We start from the raw sequence: 22,281 nt of genomic DNA, 5'->3' as shown, positions 1-22,281 counted from the left end.
GGGTCCTGGAGTTCCCCGACAGCATAGGCTTCACCACGGCATCCTGACCTTCTGGGTCCAGGGCTCAGAGCGCCTGGCCTCGTTAACCCGTTTTTATTCCCTGTCCCTGCACCGGATCCCATTCAGGTTTTTAAACCTTGTCTTGTCTTTGTTTTGGATGGATTACCCGGCTCTGGACTTTTGGACTTCACCCTGGATTACCCCTGGACTCCTCTGGACATGTTCACCCTGGCCACGCCCCCCTGAGCACCAGCTCACTGTCGTCATACCCCCCTGTTTATCAACCTGTCCAGTACCTCGTCGTCTCCTTCCCGTGTCCATTTCCACTTACTTGCAGATTATACCGTCTGCATAGGGTCCTGTACAGTGCATCGTTACAATAGTATTAATAGTAATATTTAATATTAACCATGTTTATGTATATATATAAGCAAAGTGCTTCTGAAGTTGCACAGCTGATGAAGGACTTCCATCCGAAGAGTCCTGTTTCTCAAGCAACCTTGTGTACTACACCATAACTTTTCCAACCTTTTCCAACCTCTCTCTCTTCTTTGCACTCAGATGTATGACGGACATGGCAGTGAAGGCAATATGAAAGTGTGTTCTTGTGACGTGTGTTACAGCTTGCTTGTAGCACTTTAATGAAATTAAAGGTCAATGAAAATTAATCTGATCACCAGCAAATCTATTCAGAAACGGTTTTATGTGACTAGAACATACTCTAAGTGAGTTCTACCTATTTTTTATTGAAGGAATTGACTGCAAACAAATGTAAGTTATTAAAAAGGGGTCGGACGCTGCTTGCCGAGCTTTCGAGTGCCACAGGTTGAGAACCCCTGATATAGCGGAGCCCATCATTACACACACATGTATCGTACGATCATTCGTTTTCTATGGAAACTTTGAAACGATAGTAAGATTTTTGACACTGTTAAAACAAGTCTATCATGTTACAGTATGTCCTAAATCAAATTCATTATTGACAAATGGTCATTGATTTCTGATCACAAGAGATGTTTATGAAATGTAGGTTTTGTTCCATTGCTGGTATTGGTTTTCTACCAGCATTAAGCTCTTTGAAAGATCTATTTCTGTTAATATCAGAAATTAAATTAAGTTTAGACACTGGGATCTGTTCATTTATTCTTTAGTGTTGGTTTTCCAGATTACAAATCTATTATTTCCAAAATATTTATGTACAGTACTCTTAAATTCGGTCATTGGCAGCAGCAGTTTGGGCTAATGTTTCCTAGAAACAAATTATCTATACAGTATGTCTTTGGACTGTGGGACAAAAACCTGGAGAACATGGAGGAAACCCATGCAAACATGGGGAGAACATACAAAGTTCACCCAGATAGCACTCTAGGTGTAGACACTGAACTCAAATTTTCTTTTAATGAAGTTGTGTCTTGACTTGTTTCCAAAATGTGACAGATTTTACACCTTAATTGACATGTATGCCATTGTCAATCTTGCCTGAGATACAATACTTTCTTAATATCTTCATCCACAGAATAATTCTGCTCCAAGGAGGATGAAAATTAAATAAATAAATTCTAAAACTCTAAGGCAATTCAATTCTTTAGTTAAGCATGCTGATGTTTTAAATGTAGCTCTAATATTCATTATGAATACAATGCATGAATTGTATGAATATCTGAAGCTGTGTGCCATTTTCAGTTCTTTTGACTGTTGGTGATTTTTTATATTCCCTTTTAATGATATATTGGCCATACCCTGTTTTCAATGGTGCTTCCTTGCCTTTTCTTTTAAGATCCACCTAAACACAACATGTTAAATTAAACATGCCAGTACATGTATTATTTGGCAAGAACAAGAATGAGGTCATTTGAGACAGCTTTTCACCCACCATCTCCTTCCAAGTCATTTTTTCTGCTCCGCAGGGCATATTAATCATCATCACTTGGACTTTCTTACAAGAAAAAGTGAGTATTTAATACAATGTGCCATTGTTTAAAATGAATGTTAGGATTTTTTTAAACCATCAATACAATTAGACTTATTACTGCTAAATGCCAAGTTGAAACTGTTGTTTTATGCTAAGTACATCTCTTGAACTTGAATTAATTTCTTTCTTACTTGAAAACAATAAAAAGAGTAAACTGTAACACTTTTTCATTATTCCATCTCAAAAATATTATTATTAATAATTTATTTGGGTGATGCTTTTATCCAAAGTGCCTTACATTTCTTCACATTTATGCAGCAGGGCATTTTTACACAAGCGATCTCGATAAAGTAGCTCAAGGGTACAACAACAGCGCACTATACAAGATATGAGCACACAACCTTCCAGTTCACAAATTCCTAATTACTACTCTTTACTGCTTTCTTTTTAAACCACCCTCCAGCCTCCACCTCCACTGGTACCACCATATGCTTGGTTTCCAAGCAAAAAACTCTTAAGGAAGAACCAGTAAGCTATGAATAGAACAATACAATAAAGATAGGATTACTTGGGCAACAACATTCTGAGTTTCCACCCCCACCCAACAGCACAGATATATGCAGTAGATAGCCAGATATTAATCATATCAACACAGGACAGGACTTAGTGATCTCAGAGGAAAGAATGTGGAGCCACCATCTTTTTAGCTGGGGTGAGATCAGCCATCCAGATCCATTTCTGCTGCTGTGAGAGCAAGTAACATCTTTATTTAGAACAGTGGACAAGGAAGAAGCAACCTGTTTCGCAAACTTTAATATCTCTGGACTCTCAAAAGAAATTCATATTGTTATTTTTTTTAAATGTCTCTACTTTTCTGTTACTCCATCACTCGGTCAAACATTATTTCATTTGCCAAGACCTTGTCTGTTCCACTGATAATGTTCAAGAGTCTATTTCTATACACCAATATAATGTTAGCTGTGTTTTTACACCAATAGCTGTGTTTTAAGACGGAACGTCTAGCAATGACCAAGTGTACAGCTTCATAGAAATTGTAGCAGATGTATCCACAGAATCTTTGAATAATTGACACTGGTTACTGGCCCATATTTTGTAGCTAAGTATATTTTGTTAATATAACTAGGTAAGACTACATACAGTATATAGTATAACTAAGAAAATGTTATACTAAAAGACATACAGCCAAGTGAAAGCATAACATTTAATATATTTTATGGTCTTTACATTTATAATAAAACTTAAAGTTTACAGATAAGACATTGCTTCATAATGTTATGAACTAACTATAGATAGAACTAGATATAATATTCCTTGTTGCTGTTTCATAAATAATCTATCAGAGAACAAGAAACAATAACAAGGTGTGAGAAAACTTAAAAAATGGAAACATAGTTACATGACCTGCTACTGTAACAGCTATTCATGCCTGATCTTTCAGCTCCCTCTCACCTGAAGTTTTAACTTTTTTTGCTATGATTTTTACAACCATTTTGATAAGATGTACTATAAACTATCAAAAATGAAATAAGTTAATAGAACATGTTCTCCACTCAAGCAAAAAATAAAAGGGATCATTTCTTGACTTCTCCAGAGTATTCTTTATGTACTACCATTTAGGAAAGACTAAACAATATCTTACGAATTTTCAGTGCATCATGCAATGAGTATTGAAAGATGAATTTCACAGGGTAGCGGATTGGTTTTGCTCCCTGGAGAAGAATCTGGCAGCATTCACCTCTAAACGTGATAACCTGCAGATTGTGGTTCAGAAGGTCAAAAAAGAGTCAGTGGACATTAACCTTGCTGAAAAGCTGCTGGAAAAATTGAATCAAAATAAGGACAAGCTGCATCAAAACAACCAATCAGATAAAAATGGGAGAAGAGGGGGACAATGCTATGAACTTAAAACTCCTTCTGTTCAGTCTTCCTAAATGGATTCCATCAATGAAGGGCAAAATGGTTGAAGTTGAATGACATATATACAATGGCAAAGAAAATCTTAGGTCTAATCCATGCACCCTGCTTTTTTTAGCTGTTTTAGTATAATGACATGGAGTTCTCAAATGATCAGTTCCCACTTGCAGTGTTAAAAAACCAGAGTGCAATTCAACTTAGGTTATAGCAACGTGGAGGATGCTAGAAAGCTTCGGATCCATATGAGATGATAAAGTGTTCCCTGCTCTGCGCTTCTCCAGTCAAGATGTTCTATATGAACAACTGCTTCTGCTTAAAATGCTGGTGGGGGTGGAAGGTTTTGCCATATCTTTGGCAAATGGACACTTCTATTCAGAGGAAAAAAATATTGAACTTGATAAAGATTCCAGTAAACTGTTGAAACATAAATGCTTGACCACATGGACACTACTTCTGTCTGTTAATTTGCAGGTCATTTCTTTATTGTAGTTTTTATGTGTAATTCATATCACAGCTTAATCACACCAACAAATGCGCATGCTTACTTTGAAACCAACAACAAGATCAGCACAGGAGAGACCAATGACCACCCTGTTTGAGCGCATTATTTCAAGAACAGCAGGACTTTCCCAACTCATGCAAGTCCATTGCAGTCAGTAGACTCAAATCAGTCAATACACTGCATCGACGATTAGATATTTTTCTATATGGGCTTTTAAGAAGGAATAAAACTCGCTGATAACTTTGAGAATACCCATGAAGTTCCCGTTGTCGGGGCGCCCAAACGTTTCGCTGCGTCCCCTAAAAGACAGCCCTCACTCTGCTAAAAACTTCACCACTGCAACCACCCTTTTCAAAACGTTAGTCCAATACACATATTAATTGTCAAACTGTCTTTTTAGTTCTGAATCTATTAGACCATTATCAGCACAGCACATAGCGTATGCAACCATAGCCTTTCTATGGCACTCCGACACTTCATGTTCAGCCAAGCCTGTGGCTGCATTTTTCCATCCAAACTTTCAAATACCCTTCATCATTCAATCTACTAATTGTACCCTTTTTCTATTTTAAAAAAGTAACTTTGTAACTTAAAGGGAAACTGCAGTCCCAATTTCTCAGAGCAGTTATTAAATCCTGGTAACAAAATACATCAATAGATGGTATCACACAATTTGACAAATTCTGAATTAAGCACAAAATCATGAAGTTTGAGAATGTATTGAATGGCTGCCATGCTGTTGCCATGGGTGAGAGTAAAGTTTGCAAGGATTGTGATGTAAACCATACCCTTCCTGCTCACTAGTCACTTTAAAGACTAATGCAATACAATGTATGAGCTAATAAACACATTTCACCATAGAAATATTCAAATATGATCTGCATGCAGAGTTAACAAGTATGTAGCATTTGTCAGCAAAACCTTCTCGATAGTTTCGAAGTTGATATGTTCAATGCAATTCAATTGCACTTATTTAAATTGACAGTCTTGTTAAAGTATCTAAAAAACAAGTTGCCTTGTATGTGTCAGTTTTATAACATTATATCTAAATTAGTACATTAGCAAAATTTGCTTGGTCTAAAGCATGTGATTTATTGCAACAGAAATAGATGGTTTTCAATATTGTTAATTTGGTATAGGACATGTATATTGAAATTTTCTATGCTTTGGAATATACATGACTATGAAACCTGACAGTTTGTAATATGAAATATACTGTATTATCATTTCAGATGATGAACCAAAACTTGTGCTCAAACCAGGTGCCATTCCTATAATTTTTGCTCATAAAAAGCAACTGATGAAAAGAGAATGCAGTGAAAGGGTGATATCAGTGCTTGATAGATTTAAGCGATCGCTTTATCCTAATTTTGTTTAAGCCCTAAGTTAAGAAGTGCATGTAAATACAGTTTTAAGATTAAACAAATGTATTCACAAGCCTGCTTGCTTACAATGTAATATGGCCAGTTCACGTCACCAGAAATTTTGTTGCCTCGTTCTGAATCACAGACAATGAGGGTATTATAGCACAATGCATATCTGGAAATTGTATCAATTTTGTGATGTAAATTGGAGTTTTTACACATCACCATGTACGTTTTACTTCTATTGTGGTTTCAAAGGCACTCATCAATGCCAATTATTTCTAACCCCCCCAAATATAAAAAAAAGTGTTGCAGTTCCCCTTTAAGAATTCTGCATTGGTGTTATGGCATTCCATTTGTCTCTTCTGGGGGTTCCAACAACCTCAACTTTATCGTCAGGTTGTCTTTCTCTCTACCAGGTGATATAAGGCAGTAAATTAACCTTATTCAAATTAAGTATCTACAACATTTTGGTTAGGGTTTGACTGTCCTACTGACGTAATATACGGAGACAAGTCTAATCTGAGTTTAGCTGCTATATTAAACTCATCAGCATTATACTGTTCTTTTTTTCTGAATTTCACAAATCATATACTCAGACTGACTGTACTTTTCCTTTCTCACATTTACAATGTGGAATATAATATGAATTAATATATTACAAACTTTATTATTGCATTGTAGTAGCACATAGTAACTTGTCACAACAATATCCCCTAAGCACATTTAATATGTCCCTTTTACAAAATATAAATTTAATTCAATAATAAACCAAGAGAGTATAATTTAACCTAAACTCTGTTATAAATACTCAGTATGTTTGGGAGGTTACTAAGGGGTTTTCAGAAGATAATTTTACAGTATTTTTCCTCTCATCTACACACTTCAAGAAATAAGTATATCTTTGAAGGAGTGGCACAGTGGTGCAGTGGCAAGCATGACTGCCTTGCAGTGCTGGGACATACTGAATGATGGAGTAACAGAAAAGCAGAAAGAGTACTGTAATACTCTTTCTGAAGGTTTAGATATCTAAACATCCAGCTGCATTTGTATTAAAAGTTAGATCTCTCATAGCACCAGTCCAGTATAGTCCTGGCAGGACAGACTTCAGAAAAAAAAATATCTTTCACAACTTTGGACAGAACCTGCTCTTTCATTAAACAATACTTGGCTCATGAACTTCAGGGATGTTTTTCAGCTGGAATGTTCTACAGCTAGAATTAACAAAGCATTATGTACACTGAATAAACATGGAGCACAACAGCTACAGATTTGGGTACACTATGGGTGTCAAAAACTCAGACACTCCTTCCTCTCACCACATGTTATTTAACACTATATTTTGTGCCACTTTATTAATGGTTTGCCATATTATATGTAACTGTATACAATACAATGTTCTGATGTTTGCATTGTAATGTATTGTAATTGTGTTTTTATGGTCTTGGTTTGTTTTTAGCTAATGTATGCTATTGATACAAGCATTGGTATGGCAGTAAATAATTTAAGCTTTCATATTATTTAAGAAATTATGATTCATCACTATATCCTGTTTCTTAATGTTTCATGTGTACGTATTTTACAAACAACTACACACATGATTTTCAAAAATCATGCAATTTACATTTTGAAAGCATTTAGTTGTAACGTTAAAACAGACAGAAAGTGATATGTGCATTACAAATATTTGAAATGGCTCCTTCTATTTTTGATTAGTCCATTCACTTTGGAGGTAGACATGAAGAGGCAATGTTGCACATTTTACCACAGGTGAATTTAGTTGACTTCAGAATTTCATAGATGTCAAATTATGTTTTAAATTATGATTGCATTGCTTTTTGTTACCATTGCCTGTAGAGTAACACAATTATATTTATCACATAACTTCAAATTTTTCAAAATTTCCATTGAATAAATAAATTACTTTCTATTATGTAAGATCCAGGAAAATCAAAATAGTCAAATTAAAGTTTTTTTGTGAAATGGAAGAAACTTCAATAATTACTTAATCTGTATTGCTTATCATTGTATTCCCCTAATTACAGGAATTATAATGCTATATGCCTTACTGTTGTTCACAATGATTCTCTATAGACTTATCGCATTCTTGGGAATGCAAGTTGTTATCTTACAATATTTTTTTAAAATTCTTTATATCAAATTAAATGTATTCATTCTGTATTTATTTTTAGCGTGTTTTTCATTTGCAACAAACATTTTACAAACACTGTTCTCAGTGCAACTGTTTGTGGTGTTTGTTTCTAACCTGATATTGTATTTCTAAGATAGGTAAATACATTGACATCTGCACACACACAGTAACCCACCCAGCTCTGGAAACAAAAACAAAACTCTTATCCAAAATTATATGGGATTCTTTATTCCATTCAACAGCAATAATAAGAATTAATCCCAAATGTCTAAATCAACCAGGAATGGTTATGCATCTAAATCAGAACAGAAATAAATGTTTGCAAAGTTTTTATATTGATGGAATATGAAGAGGTTATACTTCTGTAAAGTTGTCAGTTGTCATATTTTGATATGAATTTATATACAACTGGAAGTTCCTTACCAAAAAAGAAAACGTAAATTCTACAACATTTTAATACCTGATGTTTATTTTAGTCAAACGTAACTAGGAGCACTTCTGATACCATGTACAGTATGTGTTTTTTCCAAAATAAAAGATTGATAATAATTATGAGATAATTTCAGTTCCTTTAATCACACTCCATCTATGAATAGAATTGTTATCATTCTGGAGTTACACATATACTGAGATCTTTTTTCATCCTTGAATGTTTTCAAATAAAATAAAAATACTATTTTCAGTTTTACATCGGACAAGAGCAGGTGCTGTCTTTTCATATGTATCATTTTAATTGGGTGAAAGAAAATGTGAAAGACTCTATAATAGTATTGTGCCTAAAATCGTTAATTATTTCCTTCCTTTGAGCTGTAGTTCACGTAGTTTGGGTCAATGTGAAATAGCGGTAAAGGCTCTCGATTGGAAGGCCATGGGATCAAATCCCGGTTCAAATCCCAATTTACTCAAAATTGCACCATTTAAAGCATTGCTGTATAAATGACTATTCTCCAGGTTGTCATTTTGGATGAGAATTTGTTCTCAGCTGATATCTCCAATCAATGGAAATGAAATAATTACAGATAAAGAGTGTGGCAACTTTAATCAGTTTCTATCTACCATGAACGAAATTACTCATAACATAACTGATGAAAAGTGCAGTGACTATGCATAGATCGTATGCAACGCCCCAAACAGAAGTATTGCTTTCATGCAAACATTTTGTATACTTCATTGATGCTAACAGTCAGAAAAATGTTTACCTTTGCTTAAGTCTAATTACACTGATATTCAATAGGTGCCATAACAAATGTTAGAAGAAATGTTTGGAAAAAATAAGAAATGTATAAAATCAGTTATAATAAAAGTAATAAGAAATGAATTATTAAAATTACGTATTAAAGATGTTTCGTAATATGTTTTAAAATGACGCACTACATACATACTATATGTTTTCAGTTCATTAAAAACCCTACAGCATTTGACCATCGAAAGTTTAAAATGTATAGTCTCAAAAAGATTTGAGAATTATAAAGTTTCACACAATGAGGATTACCTTAAATCTAAAGACATGAAAGTCTATGCAGAATTGACATTTTACAAAATGGGTATTCTATTGTTTCCACAAACAACGTAAATTTGACGCTGATAAACAAAATCAAAGTCTGGGAACAACCGCATTCATACACTTTTTAAAGAACTGGAGATAATAGTGGTACCACAGCACTGTGCTTAGCCGAATGCGACAGGCTTGATAAGAAGCGTAACTGCAGTTCGCTCCCGGCGAGAAGCTGTTGAGAGTACATCTCCTGGTGAAGGTTTGTTAGGAGCTTTAGCACGGATCGGTCAAGGACAGCCCACAATTGCTAACTGGGGTACATGTAAAAAGATTACATGGGCCCTGTCAGAGATGTGATAAAAATAAAAAAATACAAAAGTCAAGAAATAATGGAGTAATTAGCCCACTACCTATATATGCCTTAATAAAAGAGGTTTAATTGGAGGAGTAACAAAAAAGCACTTGATAAAATACGGTGAATGACAGGCAAACTTAACAATCATGTAACCAATATTACTGTAGAAACAGCATAATTAACTTACAAAATATAATAGCTATTGTCAGTTTATAGGAACATTATAATGCCAGTGCTGCCGCTGAAAAGCCTACAATTAAATGAATTAACTACCAATTACATTATCTTTTCTTACCTCGTTACGTCTTTTTTTTCTGAAAAGTTAAAACTGTGGTAGAATCCCATACGACAAAAGCAGTTTAACCCTTGATGCTCAACAAATTTCGAGGCACGCTCTATTTCATTGTATTGATCTCTATGGAGTCCAAAATGATTATCAATTGTAATGTGAATAATTCACCAAATATCCACGTAAATCTAAAATCAGTACGATTTATAATAAACAATAATAGAAGTGTTATAATGCTTATCAGATATACGTCTTATATCATACTACCCACCCCCTTCAATTATAAAATACTGAATTATGAAATGAAAAAAATCTTCATGTTTATATTTAGAATTAAAGAAAAGCTATACAACCATTAAAAATGTAATATTCTATTGGAATATGAAAAAACATGAAAAAAACCCATAGACGAACCACAAACACTGGCGTACAGTATATATTTAAAATAATTATTTTCCTTTTTTGTTTATTTGAAACTGATTAACATGTGCTAATCTTATTTGTCTTACACCAAAGCACGGTCAAAACGTAAATGTACCTATGAACATATCTTTTTAAAAGTATCCAATAGCACTTACTGTATATAAATATAATGCTCTATTGCGGAAAGTACTCAAAACTAAACAGATAAGCAATGAAATACAAAAATGGAAGAAACAAATGCTTATTCGTGGAGTAAAGAAAGTGAAATGAATTATTTGTCATATTTATTGTATCTGCATAATATTATTTTTGTTGTTGTTCTTATTATTTCTATTATCAATAGTTTTGAAAATCATATTTGGTGTCGTCTATGCACGGCCTCTAAGATGATTTTAGTAGCTTTTATGAAATGATCAGCGCCATCATAGAGTTAAGGGGCGGTCGCCCCTTAGTACTTGTGGTTCAGGTGCAATAACCCATGTAATACAATAAATCATACGTGAATCCTTTTTTTTCAGCAGGATATGTGGTAGTATCCTAATACATCATATGAATGTAATATTCCATGAAACATTTTGGGCGTTAATATGGACATACAGTATACCAGTCAAACCTGCTAGTGAAGTCTGCTTTGAGATGGACACAATGGATGGAGATGTAATTGTAAATACCGGCGCATTATGGACATGACACAGTATGCAATTTAAACTATTTAACACAAATATGTGCAGAAGGTATAGCACTATGACGCACAAGCGGCATGACGTATTTATTGTTTCAGTGGATTTAAATTTTTAATTTAAAACACCGAAAATGCTAAAACAGCCAGTGGTTTGCTTCTTGCAATTGCTTTCACTAATGTTCCTTATATTCTTTTTTAAGTAAGGTTACTTAAATATATATTTTTACTATTTTACTGTCTTTACTTCGGAGCTTAGAAGCAAAGTATAACAACAATGTTACCGTATATTTACACACTCTTCATCTTGAAACAGTCACACAATGCATTATTCGGAAACCGCAACAAAAAAGCATAATAGATAAATAAACAGTCTCAGTGGTAGATCCTGGTGCTTTGATATTTCTTTATTAAAACGCAGAGGTACATTTTACAAACAAAAAAAAAATATTTGAGCTTCAACATCTGAATGATTACAAAATTATCTAACCCTAAAATCTAAAATTTCATTAGTCTAGTTTATTCAATCAATGACACTTTGAGACTGTTGCCATTGCTTTAAAAATATTATTCATATTGCCTCTAAAGTGCCACAGAAAGCATGATTTCTTCATTGCCTTCTTGTTACAAACTGCTCTGTCTCTCTCTCTTTCAAATACCTCTTTTCAACCAAAGATCAAGCTTTAAATAGGAACACATGCACTATTCGAAGCACTGTTCGGATTTAATTTACCAGTAAGAATGGCAGACTTAATTATATGTCTAAGCGTAGGGTCTACAAAACATTTAAAAAATATCCATTGAACGAGAACCGCTTTACATTTTAATTTACCTCACTATACTTCTTCTATTCTGCTATAAATCAAGAGCACTACAAATAAAGAAACACGAAGAAAGGAAAGCAGAGAGGAATACAAAACAGATTCTGACACGAGCAGTTTTTTTCCTCTCAGCATAATGTATTTTTACCCTGCTTTAAGTAAACGTCAGACACTGATAATTCTACTTAAATGTATCCATGACGTCACAATTCACAACGAAAAAGTGTTACATTACTTTTCAATTCACTAAACCGTAGTACATCCTGACGCTTAAGAAAGCTGAACATTTGTTACATATCTGTTTATTAAGACAAAGGATGAAAGTTAAAGCCTGACCGGTCCGACACAAAAGGTATTTTTGCAACAGAAGAGGGCGCTTTTGTGTCTGTATATGTATTCGTGTATATCTGTACATATATGCAGACACTGACTTTAGATTGTAATATTTGAGTAAGGTGAAATATGTGTGGACGGGAGAGAAAAATGTATTTAATGGATGTGTGAGGAAAATAAACCAACGAATACACATTGCAAAGCTACATAACCGTCTATACCTTTCCCAACAATGTATACATTTAGCAGTTACAGATAAATAATAGCAAGCCGACTAGTACGTGCTCTGTTTTGCCTATTAAGTAAAATTACCCTTCACTTTGAGTTTACATTATACCACGTGTCACGTTGTCTGTTTAGGACTGTCATTATCTGTAATTATGCTCTATAATTGCCTTTTGGTTTACAAAGCTAAAACATCGAACGATGTCACTGATTTTAATCACGTTCTGCTTTCTAGTTATTTTGCATAGTCTGCTTAAGTAGGCTATGTGTTCTTAAAAGTTAGACGTTTTGATTGTACTCCCTTTCTTACTCTTGAAGTGTATTCTGAATATTTTTAAAGTTTAATAGCAAACAACTGCATCGTACATTTTTCAAACCGTTCACCTTTAGATTTTTCTCTAAAATGACTAAAGTAGTCTGCACACATCAACAAGGTTTATAAACTTTCTACTACAAATTGTATCTCACTCTTTTTCATTCATTAAATATTTGCCAGTAAATATTTTTAAAAATCATTTGTCAGGTTACAATATTGTTAATTATGCGTTGTTTTGTCAAATCTCTGGATTCCACTGTGACTCATAACTTTGCTATAAAAAATAAAGTTGCCTAAGCAGCATGCAATTACTCTTGTACCATGTTAAAAATAAACCCAGCTTTACATTCTTAATACATACTGAGCAACAAATGCTGGAAAATTACAAGTTTTGAGGCTGTAAAGTTCAATCACAATATACACAAGGACATTTAAAATGTTTTAAAAAACATTAAAATATGTCTCTAGTTTTAACTACAAAGCATTTTTACACTCACAAGTATGTATGTACTGTACATGTATATCACATTAAGAACGTAAAACACATACATGTATATATTCACTACTTGCTTTTTCAATTCATACCAGCCAAAACGTTAAAAGTGCGAATCTGCGCTTCCATGCTCATTCATGAATTTCAAATAGAGTCCAATGTTTTTTTCCAAAGTTGACTACTCACAAATTATTCAATTTCATAAGTGTTTCTGTATATCACATACATTGTTTTAGCGCTGGACTATAAAAATAATAAATGCCTTAATAAAATAAACCTTAATAAAGATGAAAATCCCAAGCATCTCCAAAAACCTCAGAACGCAGGATAATAAAAGAGAAAAATATACGGTAAATGAAGGAAAATGGAAGAGGTCAGCAAAAGATAGGCTCCTTAAAAGAAATAAGGATGGTATAGCTGCAGACTACTGTAGGACTTCAAGAGTTGTAATGTGATAATAGGAACAGCTGCTCTGCTCTTTCAGAGCCAATCGGCTTTCCATGAAGATGACGTTCCCGCACCTCACGTCAGACCAATGGCGATTGAGTAGAGTTAGAGCAGAGAGTTTGAGTGAGAGATAAGGACAAGAGTGCCTCATCAGCAGTGAGACCAGGCACTGCGGCGCGCGTACCCTTTACTTTCAACGTGAACAGTAGTACCCAGCCCAGCACCGCAGCGCCTCTAACCCATAAAAACACTGCTTCACTGCAAGCGAAAAATTGTTTCTGGTATAACGCTGCAGCACCAAATTTTCACAGTGGACCTAACACCACCTTACTATCTTGACATGGGAGACATGGGAGATCCGCCAAAAAGTAAGTTCAACTTTTTACATTGAAATGGCATGTGTTTCTTAGCAGCAACTGCTTGTTGCGAGTGGATACAACCTAACCCAGAGGAAGAGATCATTTTTAAGTATAAATTTGTTTACCTTTGGGGCAACGTCTAGGGTGTCCTGTCCACTCATTCTTGTCAGCAGTACCGCAACGCATTAACGCAGAGACAAAAGTTGGTATACGCTCAATCTAAGAAGCGAAAACATTTTTGTATTCATACACATGGTTAATTCGTTAACTAAATAGACTCCTAATTTTTTCAGCTGGTCTAATTTAGTCTTGGCTCGTGTTGGCGCAAAGGACACTTTTTTATTTTTAAATGACCTTTTTTGTAATGATGAAGTTCAACCTTCTGAGGTAAAAGTGCCGTAGTACGCAAGGGTAATGACATTAATACTGTACATCATGGATTATTTTTATTGCTATTGCTGTCGCGGACATTTGCAATATTTCAGTTATGAAAGGTTTTGTGTGCTAAAATACCCTCAATTCTTACTGGCGTGTTCTGTTTGGTGAAGTTTTACAGGAGAATGTTAAAGTGTGCAGGATGTGTATCCACTTCTCATGTAGAATATTTCCTTCACTTTGGTCCGACCAGCTTCTTACTTGCTTTTGTTTTTGTTTGCAGAAAAACGTCTCATTTCGTTATGTGTTGGTTGTGGAAATCAAATACACGATCAGTATATTTTGAGGGTTTCTCCGGATTTGGAATGGCACGCTGCGTGTTTGAAATGTGCAGAATGTAATCAGTATTTGGACGAATCCTGTACCTGCTTTGTTAGAGACGGGAAGACCTATTGTAAAAGAGACTATATCAGGTAAGCATTGTTTTGAATGTCCTTTTTCGTCTGGCTTTAGATTTATAAAATTAAATATGAGAAATAACAACTAACAACACTACTCCTTCCGAGTTGTAGTCACATACGTCCTGATGGATAATTTCCAATCTTAGTATTTATTTATCAGAAAATCATTCCATTCAAACAGAGTGGCAGTAATTCAGATAAAAAATACAATGCTATGTTTTGCGTTTCTAAGTTGTGACACTTCTTGAAAACACGATCTGCGAATAACAAAGTCCCGTATCGTATTGAAAATCACATTAGAGCAAAAATATCACTAGGTGAGCTAACCTACAGGCAAGACATTCACTGGATTACTCTTATATGATTTTAGCCATACGCTTTCTTTCTCAGAGATATTTTAGTGTTATACACATTACATACATGTATATCTGACAACAGTAGGTAAAACAAAGTATTTTAAGAAATGGTTATGTGCTGTTTTGTTTTAATTTTATTCTCTGTCACATTGGAAGACAAGAAGAAATCATAAAACATATCCAATTCCAAAAATTAAAGATCGAATTTTTAATGAATACCTGTGAAAGTTTTGCGTAGGGACAAATTTACTGTTGCTGCCTGGTGCGTTATTTTTGCAGTCAGACCAATTAAAGCCTAAAGGTTTCATAAATGCAAGACAATATCGCTCTGGTACATTTTGACACACGTTTTCTATTTGCCTCTGTCGTAGTATCAATTCATAGCTTTCTATTATAAAAATATGTTAAATATGAGCATTAGCAGTTAACGATCGAATATCATCTGTTAAATTATACCCCTAAATGTTGTGAGTTTGTATGAGCATTGCAAACAGCAAAAATGAATATTAAAAAGAAGGAAAATAGCCGAATATTCATGTACGCAAACATCTGGTCGAAATATACAACTCGTTTTATTTAAATATAGTTTTTTGGATTATTTCAGTTATTTTTCTAGTATTGACACTAGAATCGCAATTATAAACTATAATAATAATTGTTTTAATTGTAGTTTTATAACTAAAAATCAATATCAGAAGATGAAAGCATATATTAAATTACATAAGACAGCAAAGAATACTAATACGATCGCTATCAAGTCTATTGTTAATTGCGGAATGCTAAATTAAAGGTGAGGGTTATGGCAGTGATGTGTTATTAGCTCTTATATAGGCCTTTCTGCATCTTGCAGCATAGTTTTCCAAAATCAAACAGTAAATAAAATCTGAGTCACTTTTCTTGGGGTCACGCAGAAAGTTTAATAATTAACTGAATGAAAGTGTGCATTCCACTTGTGGATAATTTAGTGTACCTGCATTTACCATGTTGAACTTAGTAGAGTTAGCAAAGTAGGCAAATATACTTTCGCACAAATTGTTTTCAGAAATCAAATAATCAAGAAATGGGAGATTCTCTTCTTTGTAACACAAAGTTCTGCTTGTGAGCTTTTTTTTCTGTTTTGGTGTAGATGGAAAAAAAACAGTTCAATAATTTTAACTATGCAAGTGACATATGTGCTTTATACTGTATGTGTTTTATATACTCTGTGCATCTATGGGGAGAGTATCATTTGCCATACGTTACCGATCATATTAACGGATAGTGGTAGAAATATCACAGCTTTGCTTTTTTCAATGCGCAGTAGTTTTTTATGTTAATATTTAAAAAATGGCAAAGACGGGATCTACGTTTTTGTTAAAAAAATCTTTAAATTGTTAACAGAGTAAATTCTGACTTTTCTGGGAAATTTGTGTTCCAGGTTGTACGGGATAAAGTGCGCCAAGTGTAACATAGGCTTCAGTAAGAATGATTTCGTGATGAGAGCCCGCTCCAAGGTATACCATATCGAGTGTTTTCGCTGTGTGGCCTGCAGCCGGCAGCTTATCCCCGGGGACGAGTTTGCTCTGAGGGAGGATGGCCTGTTCTGCAGAGCCGATCACGATGTTGTGGAGAGGGCAACAATGGGAGCAGGAGACCCTCTCAGCCCTTTACACCCGGCAAGACCTTTACAGATGGCAGGTACGTTGTGCATATTTGATCACGGGTAACAGTGACACGGAATAGAATGTTGTAATACAATAGAATGATCTGCGTCCAGATTAAAGTGTAACACATTTTTTCTTGTATGTGATATGTTTTAAATCTCTATATTTTGGGTGTTCTTTTTGTAATGAAAAGCCAGAAGTCTTAGTCAGCTATGCCTGCCACCCTAATGACTCTCCTGTAAAACGGAACAGGGTAGCCTATATTAATTAGTGAAACCATTTCTTTTTATTAAGTTTACAAGAATATATTTTAATAAGAATAAGTAAAAAATAAAAGTCATTCTTTTCTTAGAACAAAATAATTCAAGGAAATATTACACTGTTCAATATTCCATAAGGGAACACCACCTTTCTTTCAAAGGCATATAAAATAGACTAGACTTTTTCACATAGCAATATTATTTCCATTTCTTTGGAGTTCCTTTTGATTCTTTGAATTTATGAAGGATTCACAATTAGTATTCAGTCAATTCTAATCATTATTTTTGATCATTGGGGTTATTATTTCTGTAATTATTCCAGTCCTTTAACTGTACCAATAAATCGTTATGCTTATGTTCGATGCAGTTTAACCAATTACTGTACAGATTGTCATTTATGTGTATTTTACTTACTGATGTAATTGAAAACAATTAGGAAAAAATAATTAAATATTTCTCTGTTTCTTCGTATCTTTCATGATGTGTAATGGGATTCACGAATTGGTGTTTCACCTAACTGTTAAATGAGAGCAAGTTTACAACTTTCTAGTAGTGATGTAATTTAAAACTGTCAACAATCTAATCTGCGCTAATTGACTTTTAACTGATCCCGTCTAATTTAAGAATTTTATATGATCTGGGGGACTCTCGGTTTGGGTTTTTACACGTCATTGTAGTTTTATCGACAAAGCAGTCTCCTACAAAACATCTCGCTGTTCACGGTTTTGAATAATATTGTTAATGTCTTGTACAGCTTTATGTTTGATTTCAAAGACCGTACGCTTGCTAAAATGTAAAAGGACTGTGCATGGCAATTAATTACAGTCACCTTTCCATTCAAGGCTTGAATTCCGTATAGCCGTGGGCCACAGATGGTCTGATATGTCTGTAGTTGGAACTGGAAACTCACATGTTTTTTTTTTTCTGTGTAAAGGTCCTTCTAGTTTTCTCTAAGGCGCAAGGCTTCAATTTGCAGAAAATGTCAGTCATTCTTACTGTTAATTGAATCGCTCTTTTGATTATATACTATGTTTTATGTATAGGTATATACATTTGTACTTGTAATATACCGACATATCAGGAAGTATATTTTAATAAAATACTTATTTCAAAATAAGTGTAATTTCATATTTTACAATTAATATAAAATATATTATCAGTTATCAAGTTCTTATTTCTTTGAACTATTCGTTCTTACAGCAGAACCCATATCTGCCAGACAGCCTGCGCTTCGACCCCATGTTCACAAACAACCGGAAAAAACCACTCGAGTCAGAACTGTACTCAACGAGAAGCAGCTTCACACCTTGAGAACTTGCTACGCTGCCAACCCAAGACCAGATGCCCTTATGAAGGAGCAACTGGTAGAAATGACGGGCCTTAGTCCGAGAGTCATCCGGGTGTGGTTTCAAAACAAGCGCTGCAAGGACAAAAAGAGGAGCATCTTAATGAAGCAACTTCAACAACAACAGCCTAATGACAAAACGGTGAGGATCCGAGCGTTTTAAGACACTGCTCTCCGAGTGAAACTATTAAAGACCCAAGGAAATCTGCACAATATACATCTAATCTTATTATTATCATGGAGACCTACTGTAGTACTCTCGCTATATCAATAAAGCGTTTCACTGTGCTGTAAACGCCAAGTATTTTTGTCTACAGCTCCGTGTTAAAGCAGCATTGGAGACTAAACTTAACTGGACAGCAGTTTGATCTTGCCGCAACCACAATGGATAAAAAATAAGGCTTTATTGTAAATCTTTCCTGCAACTGTCACAAACAAAGTGTTTAACTGAAGAACACAAAACATGTATGTTTAGGTTTTGAATCAATTATAACGGTTTTGTGGTAAAAGCGAGATATTCCATCGCATACCTGAAGTAATTGTAATGTATTGGCCTACTTCAATCGCGATCGTTTTCATTTTTGAAAAAAAAAAAGTTTATTAGCAGCTAACATTAAAATCCAGACATTGAACAATGATTTTTTTTTATTTTAACCCTTCGTTTACAGAAAAAAATGAAGGCGTTGGATTAGTACAAAATGAAGAGAATTTGGGCGGATCTATCTGAAAGCAACCTTCCTAGACCGAAAAAGTGCTTCCAGACAGCACATTATTGAATATCATCCTTTTTGTAAAATGGGTTTTTATCATTTATATAGTTTTTATCAATATATTTATTTAAGCACTATTTGTCAAGGGTTAAACGTTAATTTGGGATTATACAATTCATATCGTTAATGCTGTTTCTTTAAGAAGCTGAGGAATAATTTAATCATTTAAATTTAGCCTACATTCCGAAAGAACGTTTGAGACAATTATGTCTGTTCGAGTACTTGTTAAGTGTGCTTTTAGGCACAAAAGTAGGGGGCAAAATGAAGTGATGCAAATCCTTGAATTTATCCAAAAACTGGTTATAACATAATGTGGGTTAAAGTAAATCCTACAAATATCATAGTATAAATCACGGTTTATTTATGTAAAATCAAATGATGCAAAAAATCACAGCACTTTAATGTAGCTTTTGTGGCTGCAAACAGCTGCAGAAATTCTATGTGCACAAACTAACAGAATTAGTCTAGGTTACAGCCTATGACTAATATACAATGCATATTTTTAATTGGCAGTGGTTTAAAGAAATATACATAACACAAAACACGAATTCGATGTCTTTATAATATCAAATATCAAATTCTTATATTTTCTACAATATTGAAACATATGCTAAGAGAATGCTCTTTTTAAGTCTTAAAAGTGTCACAACATTAGATGTGCCGAAACCTAATACACGATTACATGACTGTGTTCATAAACGAGTACGATCTCAACTCTGTAAACTCAAAACACTTTCTTGGGACTTGTCTGCAGAACATCCAGGGAATGACGGGGACTCCTATGGTGGCTGCTAGTCCAGAGAGACACGACGGTGGTTTGCAGGCAAACCCAGTGGAGGTGCAGAGTTACCAGCCGCCTTGGAAAGTACTGAGCGACTTCGCACTGCAGAGTGACATAGACCAGCCCGCATTTCAGCAACTGGTGAGTGCCAACACCAAGCACAAAGCGCACACTGTATATTCTGTCATACTGCACCACAGAAAACGCCTCTCTGTTATCAAACCGCATACCATACATTACACTAGAGCAGAACATAATATTTTTAAACTGACTAAACTTGCCTTTTTATCAAAGAACTTAATTTTACCACTAATTAAAAGAGGAGTCGTCATTGTTATTGCGGTTATGCTGTTATATATAAAAAAAAATCTTTCTCATAGCCTCTCTCTTATATTACAATTTAAAGATCACATGATTGTATAAAGCACATCAGTTACAAATGAATAACCATTACAACATCAATAATGATACAATCTTGATTTTTTTGTTCAATTTTTTCCTTTACACGAGATAATGGTATGATGTCATGGGTGAGTCATTAGAAGAGCCTAGCTGATCGATAGATATTGATTATGTAAGTGTCACTGTTTAATATGTCCTCTCTGAATGTCTTTTTCGTCATTTACTGCTTCAATTAGCGTCCTACATATATGACTGTTGGACAATTTGTAAAAAAATAATTGTTTAAGTTGTATTAATTAGAGAATGATACAAAATATTTTTCTTAATCACATATGTTCTCATGTTTACATAATAAGGTGGTCTATCTTAAAGATAATGCAACTAAGACATACTCGTGATTGCAATGGGAATGACAATTTCATTTTCTTTTTTAGGTAAGTTTTTCAGAAGGAGGACCAGGTTCTAACTCAACAGGGAGTGAAGTTGCATCCATGTCCTCGCAACTACCAGATACACCGAACAGCATGGTATCGAGTCCTATAGAGGCATGAGGAATGGACTATTTAATATTTACAGTGATGAGCTGACGAGGTGTTGGAACCTCCAGACTCTTAAGGACTGTGGTTTACAACCAGTTTGTTCACTGGTTGGTCCATTAGAAAAAAAACACCCTCCATTAAACTGCACGAAGCCTCTTTATCCAAACAACCCCTGGTTGTATTTGTACACTGTGAAGACAATCATGGGAATTGCCTAGAAGCTGAAATATACTTCAATATACATCCAAGACTTCTTGCAAAATTACTTAAGAGAAGACAACCATGATGTAAATTCTGTGAGTTGCAGGGAAAGGGATTCATGCTGTCTGCATAACTTTGACGTTAACAAATGGAAAGACCTATGGTCTCATCATGTTTAAATGGTGCTGCCTCTGTTGGAAATGAAGTTGGTTACAGCCTTGCCAAAAACCTGGAAGAGCAACATAAGTTCTGCAATTCAGTGGACCCCAAGGGCAAGCGAGACCCACAGAATGAATCTGAATTCTGAAGAGGATCAAATTTGAATTTCATATGCTCATTGCAATGTGCAGTGGTTGACTTGTAACCCAATGACTCGTTGATCCTGGTTCTATTACATAGCTGGTTCTTGATTTTCAAATCCCCCTGCTGATGGTCAGAAGGGGACTGCAGATACTGCTTTTCCATTTTAGTTGAATTCTCTCCTTAAAAGCCCAAGTACTAAAGCATTGCAACAAGGTATACCTCTATTTTGCCACAAGCTTCGTGGGAATTTTGTGTGTGAATTTGTGTCCGTCCAAGAACTTTTTTCCCAAAGATGTGTATAGTTATTGGTTAAAACAACCGTTGGTTAGCTCTGGAAAAAAGATTTTTGTTTGTTCTTGTACTGCAAAAAAATTATAATTTATTATTTATTGTCGAAAGACTTGCCACTATTCCTGTACTTTTGTTTGCTGAAGTAAAAAAAGAAAAGATTGTACTGTGGTCTTTGAATTATCCGTCAGATTTTATGTGTCCGTCTTTTCTTGAAGATTATGTAAAACAACGCCATATGTAGAAATATATCTTCAGGACTATTTCACTAATAAAAGGTTTGACATAAGTCAAAAAGTGCAATAATTTTTGAGCTGTTTTCTTCTAAGCAGAATGCACTTTTATAATGTAGTAAATTGGCCTGTGTGCTCTGCATAAAACAACTGCTTTTGATGATACATGTTGGATTAAAAAGTAAATTTGTCGTAATTGAATACCATTTGTCATTGGATTTTAT

The 22,281-nt window shown here is 34.5% G+C and overlaps 1 protein-coding gene across 3 annotated transcripts; it reads left to right on the top strand.

Moving 5' to 3' along the window:
* Window positions 1–12,183: 12,183 nt before the first annotated feature.
* isl1a (ISL LIM homeobox 1a) lies at window positions 12,184–21,990 on the top strand. 3 transcript variants are annotated; one of them, XR_001480439.2, is made up of 8 exons: window positions 12,184–12,279; window positions 13,779–14,109; window positions 14,759–14,948; window positions 16,710–16,969; window positions 18,396–18,682; window positions 20,065–20,232; window positions 20,602–20,665; window positions 20,928–21,017. XR_001480439.2 is itself a non-coding variant. In XM_015364186.2 (7 exons), the coding sequence occupies exons 2-7, from the start codon at window positions 14,082–14,084 to the stop codon at window positions 21,042–21,044; spliced, it is 1,047 nt and encodes a 348-aa protein (XP_015219672.1). In that variant the 5' UTR covers window positions 12,184–12,279; window positions 13,779–14,081; the 3' UTR covers window positions 21,045–21,990. The 3 variants fall into 3 exon arrangements, 2 of the variants coding, with proteins under 2 accessions (XP_015219672.1, XP_015219661.1); XM_015364186.2 differs by lacking the exon at window positions 20,602–20,665 and having other exon boundaries at window positions 18,399–18,682; window positions 20,928–21,990; XM_015364175.2 differs by lacking the exon at window positions 20,602–20,665 and having other exon boundaries at window positions 12,186–12,279; window positions 20,928–21,990.
* The last annotated feature ends 291 nt before the right edge of the window (window positions 21,991–22,281 follow it).

This window comes from Lepisosteus oculatus, chromosome 3 (genome assembly GCF_040954835.1).
Source record: "Lepisosteus oculatus isolate fLepOcu1 chromosome 3, fLepOcu1.hap2, whole genome shotgun sequence".
Classification (NCBI taxonomy): domain Eukaryota; kingdom Metazoa; phylum Chordata; class Actinopteri; order Semionotiformes; family Lepisosteidae; genus Lepisosteus; species Lepisosteus oculatus.
This window is presented reverse-complemented; position numbering and strand designations above follow the sequence as displayed.